The sequence below is a fragment of the Psammomys obesus genome, unplaced genomic scaffold (assembly GCF_907164565.1).
Source record: "Psammomys obesus unplaced genomic scaffold, mPsaObe1.curated_primary_1811, whole genome shotgun sequence".
Taxonomy (NCBI): Eukaryota; Metazoa; Chordata; class Mammalia; order Rodentia; family Muridae; genus Psammomys; species Psammomys obesus.
Genome location: NW_026596234.1, coordinates 6066381 through 6073749, shown reverse-complemented (window position 1 = coordinate 6073749; position 7369 = coordinate 6066381). Strand labels below are relative to the sequence as shown.

Sequence of the window (7369 nt, the reverse complement as noted above, 5' to 3'; positions counted from 1 at the left end):
TTAGCAGTCAACTACATAGTAAACTTGAGTTTGTCCATCTTAAAACAATTTCTTCAGCCTAAAGTTTTTAAGAGTATTCTAAATTTTCTTCTACTTGAATTGAAAAGTTTCATTTTGGCCACAGTTGGCCGTTGCTAGGGGTAACCAGTGAGTATTCAGCTGAAGAATGTCAAGTGATCGATAACCATCTCTCCTGGCTGGCCATTACTGGCAGTACAAGGGGAGGGAAGAATCTAGAGAAATGAGATCCTAAAGTTCTGGATATCAAATTACTGTAGTTTAGAGAATTATCACAGTCAACCAAAACTGAGGAGTTTAACAAAATGGTGCAGCCCTGGCTCATACTGCTTCAGAGGTCAAGTGAGACCCTCATGCCCAAATGCTACAGATGGCTAGTCCCACCAGATTTGTAAGCATGGCTGTCCCTCTGCCCAGAGCCCTCCTCTACCTCAGCCCTATCAGGGGGCAGCTCCTCCCTTGGTCCCCTTCCACCTTCTTCAACCCCAGCCCCCAGCCCACCAGCCTGTACACCGGATTTCACCTCTTCATAGAAGTCAAAGCCTACATGCTCCTTAGTCTAGAAAGGTTCCTTGACCATCCAGATTGGAACCCCTCCCCTTTGCCCCATGGGCCACTAGACTTTCCCGACTGTGTCCGTCACACTGTGCTATACTGAACCACACAGACTCAGCTGGCCAGGTTGCAGCAGGATCTACGAGGCACAAACCCCATCTAAAAAGAGAAGCTCTATTGTGAGTGAAAGGCCACCAAAGAGCACAGAACACTGCAGAGAAAAAAAAAGATCTGAAGAGAGGAAGAATCATTCGGTCCAGTAGCTTCGCTGTTGTTGTGTTTTGTCTGATTTGGAGCACTGGAGCTTGAGCTCGGCTCCTTACGTATTAGACAAGTGCTCTTCCACTGAGCTACATCCCCATGGCTGGTAAATTTGGACTCAGCTTACCCCAGACATCACGTGTCAGTGCGTAAATGTTTTCATAGATACAAAACAAAAGAAAGTAATAAATCCAGGTGCTTTTCAAACATGTTAGTGGGGAGAGGCTGTAGTCGTGGCAGCAAAGTGGGAGGCTTCTTGATTCAGGTTTCAAATGCTTAACTTTGCAGCTGATGGAAATTGATGATCTGCTAACTTACTGCATTCCCCAAGACCTCACGTGGTAGGTGGTAGCCACAGGACATTACATCACGTGAAGAGTTGGACATTAAATGGCTGTTACATGGTCTGAGTATAGCCAAAGATAGGCTGGGAGACGTGGCTTAGTTGGCAGAGTGCCTACCTAGCGTGTGTGAAGCTGGGTTCAGTCCCCAACACCACATACATAGGATGTGGTTGGCACACGCCCATAATCCCTGCAGTCAGAAGACAAAGGCAGGAGGATCAGGAGTTTAAGCTCCTCTTTGACTACATAGTCAGTTCAAAGCCATCCTGGTGTACATGAGACCCTGTCTCAAAAAAAAAAAAAAATATTAAGCAGCCCAAGATAATTTGGCCATGAATATACACATCCCAACTCTCCACAAACAGGAAACTTCTGCTCACACCAGCCTACATCACTACCAGGCCCAGAAGTTGATATAATTCAGAAAGTAGCAAGGAGCACCCTAGCCTCTAGAAATCATACCCTGACCAATCAGGAGCCATCAGCATTGGAGCAAGATACTCCTCTCCCAAAGCAAAAAAGGTTGAGACTTCTTGAAGGGCCAAGGACTGGTTGAGTACCCATTTAATGAACTATTAGTGCAGATGTGGTTTTTTTATGTTCTTGGAAAGAAACAAAAATTGGTGTAACTCACATCGTTGTGTTACTATGGGTTTCCTCAGTGAAGCTTGCAAGATTGCCAGTGTGTGTGTGTGTGTACAAGACTCAGATTTCTCTTCTTTCACCCCAGATTCTAGTTGCGGGGGGGGGGGGTCTGTGAGGGTAGGGGCAGGAGCTTGGCCAGCACTTCTCTTCTTGCCTTCCTTATTCCTCACACCCAGTGCAAACCTGACCCATACCAACCCACAAACGCACTCACCCACGGGAGAATGAACGGGGTCTCTTTTCCCACAGGAGCGCAGGTGAGCAGTCCGGCCTGCAGAGGGCGCCAGTCTGCTTCCTCATCTCCCCAGAGGAACCCCGAGCTCAGACTTGCTGTCAGTCAGAGGGCGCCAGCTGCTCAGTGGTCATTTTGCTGCGCTGGAGATGAAGTAGGAGTTCCGATGCATAAAACCCGAGTGCTCTCCCTTCTCACATCTAGCGTTAAGTCCCACAACCCCTACCTCCTTATGAGTAGAGCTGTCACTGTAGCAACGGGTGTCGGGTAGAGACCAGGAGAGAGAGAGTCAGAACGACAGCAAAGGAAAGTTCTTTCCATGTCTCCGAGCTTTCTCTCTCTCTCTCTCTCTCTCTCTGGAGAGAACTAAAGTCTAAACTGGACAGCATCCACAAGAGAAGCACCTAGAGGGAGAGTTTCTTCCAGCAGCTCAGGAGCTCAGGACCCTGCAGGAGCCGAAGCTGGAACTGCCCATCTGTTAACCATGAACTCTTCCTGCTGCCTGTTCTCTGCTTACCCGGTGCTGCCTAACTCCCCAGAGCACCCTGCAGCCCCTTCTGCCAGCAACAGGACCAGCAGCGGGTTCTGTGAGCAGGTCTTCATCAAGCCAGAGGTCTTCCTGGCGCTGGGCATCGTGAGCCTGATGGAAAATATCCTGGTGATCCTGGCTGTGGTCAGGAATGGCAACCTGCACTCTCCCATGTACTTCTTTCTATGCAGCCTGGCTGCAGCCGACATGCTGGTGAGCCTGTCCAACTCTCTGGAGACCATCATGATCGCCATTATCAACAGCGACTCCCTGACCTTGGAGGACCAGTTCATCCAGTACATGGATAACATCTTTGACTCCATGATCTGCATCTCCCTGGTGGCCTCCATCTGCAACCTCCTGGCCATCGCTGTGGACAGGTACGTCACCATCTTCTATGCCCTTCGCTACCACAGCATCATGACCGTGAGGAAGGCCCTGGCCTTGATCGTGGCCATCTGGGTCGGCTGCGGCATCTGCGGCGTGATGTTCATCATCTACTCCGAGAGCAAGATGGTCATTGTGTGCCTCATCACCATGTTCTTCGCCATGGTGCTCCTCATGGGCACCCTGTACATCCACATGTTCCTCTTTGCCAGGCTGCACGTCCAGCGCATTGCGGCGTTGCCGCCCGCGGACGGCGTGGCCCCCCAGCAGCACTCATGCATGAAGGGGGCTGTCACCATCACCATCCTGCTGGGGGTTTTCATCTTCTGCTGGGCACCTTTTTTCCTCCACCTGGTCCTCATCATCACCTGCCCCACCAACCCTTACTGCATCTGCTACACGGCCCACTTCAACACCTACCTGGTCCTCATCATGTGCAACTCTGTCATTGACCCCCTCATCTATGCCTTCCGCAGCCTGGAGCTGCGAAACACATTCAAGGAGATTCTCTGCGGCTGCAATGGCATGAACTTGGGCTAGAATGCCCCTCAGAGGGGCTAGAGAGCTAGCCAAGGGGCTTAGGAGAGACCTAAAGAATATTAACATAACAGCACTTGCCTTCTGATGGCCCTTTGCAAAGGGAGAAGTGGCGTAGAATGGGCCGTCTATGAGGATCTGCGTGTGGGTAAGTCAGTCTGCTCTACCCCATCGTCTCCGGAAGAATCAGGGAAGCCTGCGCTGGGTGTCGTCTGTGTTCATTGCTAGGCACCCGGGGGCTTGTGCTTCCTGCCTGCTCACCTGCTTTGTACTAGTAACTCTGTGCTTCAAGCCAACGTGACAGGAGGGCTCTTGTGAACAGAAAGAGTGCTCAGCCCTCCCCCCAGCAAGCAAATCTGCTCACAGCCACCACCTCCAGCTGCCGGCTAGAGAAGAACTTTGCACATATTCTGTGAGAGACTGAGTTCCCTCCTGCTCACGCCGTTATAACTGTGTAAAAACTGTGTGATGTCCTTTTCTCCCTTCCAGTCCTCACATCCATGCCAGCCTCCCCGGCCCCTTTGAAAAGAAAATAGCACGGAGGTATGGCCTCTCTGCGCTGTTGTCACGGTTGTTACTATTATTGGGGTTTCATTCATTAAATCTAAACTTCAGAACCTACTGAATCAAAGTGCTCTAGCCAGTGAGAGGTCCTTGTATCCTTGGACTTTGATTCCTGGTCATGTCAAGGTAGGTGTTATCCTTTTAAAATGATGGACTGTTGCTTCTCTGCCTTTCAAATGAGAAGGAATGGCGGGCAGGCCGGGTGAGCTTCACTGGAAACGGCTTTGCTGTCATTGATGGTGGTTTGAGCAGCTGGAACTGCCTCCAGCTCCTTTCCTCCCTTACTCTGAAGCTCCTTTCCCGCCTCCCGGCAACTGTGTGTCTATCAAGTGGTTATTTCCACATCATCTATGAGAGAGGCTGTGTGTTTGGCTGTTGCTTCTTTTGCTAGATGTGATGTTAAAGTCAAATGACCCTGTTGGCAACATCTGTACCTTGTCAAGTGAAGCGGTCACCCCCACCACCGCAGGGCGAGATGTGCAAACATGCTGTGTAACACTGTGTGCTGCTGGCAACTGTCAGCTCCCTCTTACCCTCGACAACTTTAGCTAGCACCACCCCCTCCGCCTGTGTTTTCCTGCTCTTGAATATATGAGGTGGAGGGACCGTGCATGAATTTTTCCTGCTAACATTTTAGTAGACATCATTTGTTTCCTGCTTTGATCATGATGTTTAGAGATAATAAAGGCTTTGGCTTTTGTGACCCCTAAACACGTGTGTTATTGTGGTGCGGAGTCATCCTGTGCCCCCCCCCCCACGTACAGACACAGCACAGGATCTATATAAATGGTGTTAAAACAGCGCTGAGGGCTGGAGAGATGGATCAGTGGTTAAGGGCATTGGCTGATCTTGGCAGGAGGCTGGGGTTCCACTCCCGGAACCCCCATGGTGGCTCACAACCATTTGTAACTCCAGTTCCAGATCTGACACTCTCTTCTGGCTTCTGAGAACACTGCGTGCATGTGGTATATGCAGATCAGGCAGAGGACCCATATCTATAAGATAAAAATAAATCTTAAAAGTGACAGGGGCGAGAAAGCTCATGTTTTCTAATGCAATTCCTTTTAGACAAACCACAGAACTCTCCCATTTGGTTTCCCAAATTACCAGGCTTCTGGATTCTCCCCCCACTGTCAGTCCTCACTATTTTAATTAAAAGACTAAATAAAAGGAATCATTGGTTGCTACTCGGGAAGCAGCTAGGGAAAATAAAAAAAATCAAAACTACAGGATCAGCTATAGGTATTGTAATGTCCTTGCTCTAAGTAAGCAAGATTTAAAAAACAAACAAACAAGCAAACAAACAAACAAAAAACACTTCTTTTTCCTGTTTTTGTATCACTTTTCACATTGTTTCATCTCTGCCTGTTATCAAATCCTTAAGTGGCGTCACTTTGGATGTGAACACACATAGTCCCAAGGGGCTTAAAGGACCGTGAAGATGCCCAGAGAGTTGGGCCGAGGTATATCCTGTGTCCTGGTGCTGACATCTTTTGGCACCAAAATGTTGCTGTCAACAGATTTCCACAGTCAAACAGTCCCCAGTTCTTACTGTGAACATCAGTTCTCAGGGGCACATTCAGACAGGAGCACCCCAAGAATCACCCAGCCTTTTTCTCAGGTGTGTACTCTGGGTCCGTGGGTCTGAGTGGGATCCTAAAAGAAGATTCTGCTCTGTCTGACTCTCCCCTGGGATTTGGCTGCTGGTTAGAGGGCCAATGTTTTCAGTAGAGTTGGCACAGAGGACTTTCAAACAAGCCTGGTGCCAGTCTCCACAGAGTGCTGGCCTGTGCCAGGAGCCGAGAAAGCATTTCATGGGCATTTACCGGGTGAACCCTTGCAACACACTACAAGGCAGATGCTCTGGCTTATGTGCATGCTACAGAGGAGATCTCTGAAATCCAGGTTAGGGAGAGTTCCAGGGGGAACTCAGCTGACAGATGCACACATGGAGATTCTACCTCAGGCTGTGCAGCCCGCGTCCCCTCATCAGCTCTGCCATGGTTTGAACGGGAAATGCCTCCCATAGCTTATGTGTTTAGACACTCAATTCCCTGGGGGAGGGTGATGTTTTGGAAGGATGTCTCAAAGTGGGGCTCAGCTGGAGGAAGTAATTTGGAAACCCAGTCCCAGTTCCTGTTCTTTGCTTCCTGACTGTGGGTGGCACATGGCCAGCTACCCCAGACTCCTGCCACACCACGATGGGCAATGTATCCTCTATGAGGCAAAACAATAAATGCTGCCTCAAGGTGTTTTTTTGTCAGGTAGTCTCCGCAATGAGAAAAGTAACTAATACACAGGCTACTGTACTCTTCTCATGGAAGCTGGAGGGTGATGGAATTGTACCTGAATGACAGAGGTGTGCTCTCTCATGTTAGAAGGCTCTAACGAATCGTCCAACCACTTCCTGAAAGCTTGGTGAGCTTCCAGAAAGATAAGTTAGGACGAAGAGGCCTACCTTATTATCTTACCTAGTATAACTTTCCAAAACTGCATGTTTTTGCTGGCTTCCTTTCCTCAGAAGAACAACCCTGGAAGTCAGGGTGCCACTGGCCCCTGTTCCTTCTACAATCCACAGATCTGCCTCACAGATCTTTGTGAGGGAGTCCATGCATGCTGGGACTCAGGCAGGAAGGTGCATCATCTCCCTCCATCTAGGCAGGGCTCTGCCAGCCTGCTGCCTAAACCAAGGAAGGCAGACATCTCTCTCAATCCCTCTCTCTCTCTCTCTGTCTCTCTCTCTGTCTCTCTCTCTCTCTCTCTCTCTCAATCTCCCTCTTTCTCAATCCCCATCTCTCCCCTACCACCCCTCACCCTCTCTGTCTCTCTCCCCCTCTTCCTCTCTCCTTCCCTCCAACAAAAATCCTTAACTTCAGGAAATCAAAGTATACCATGATTTTAATTCTTTGGCTAACTGACACCTTTCAAATCTAAGCTAATCTTTTGAGGTTAGATTTAATATCTTTCTATACATCCTAGCATTTCAACCTCTTTGGCTGAAACCGTTTTCACTGACTCTCACCTCCACCAAGGTCTGTCCTCCACACGGCAGCCATGCAATTGTTTAAAGCGAAGGGTGGAAGATAGGGTAGGAGAACCAGTTCTTCCCCTGCACTAGGATCCCTGATTGTTAGCTCTCTGCTACTTCCAGGGCCTCTAGCATGCTCTTCCTCCTCCTTGTTCCCTAGACTCAAATCGGCCAATGCCCGAAGCCTTTGCTACTGATAATTCCTCTGCCTGAACTTTCTTCCCCAGATCCATCTGTGATCAGGTTCTTCTTATCATTCATCCCTTGCC

At 49.2% G+C, this 7369-nt stretch overlaps 1 protein-coding gene across 1 annotated transcript; it reads left to right on the top strand.

Moving 5' to 3' along the window:
• The first annotated feature begins 2212 nt into the window (after window positions 1-2212).
• Window positions 2213-4773, top strand: Mc3r (melanocortin 3 receptor). The gene has a single exon (XM_055596134.1). It carries the CDS (start codon window positions 2540-2542, stop codon window positions 3509-3511), a length of 972 nt encoding a protein of 323 aa, XP_055452109.1. The 5' UTR covers window positions 2213-2539; the 3' UTR covers window positions 3512-4773.
• Window positions 4774-7369: the final 2596 nt, after the last annotated feature.

Bases quoted from the DNA above. Each gene is read 5' to 3' on its own strand.
- Mc3r (XM_055596134.1), top strand. From the start codon at position 2,540: ATGAACTCTTCCTGCTGCCTGTTCTCTGCTTACCCGGTGCTGCCTAAC.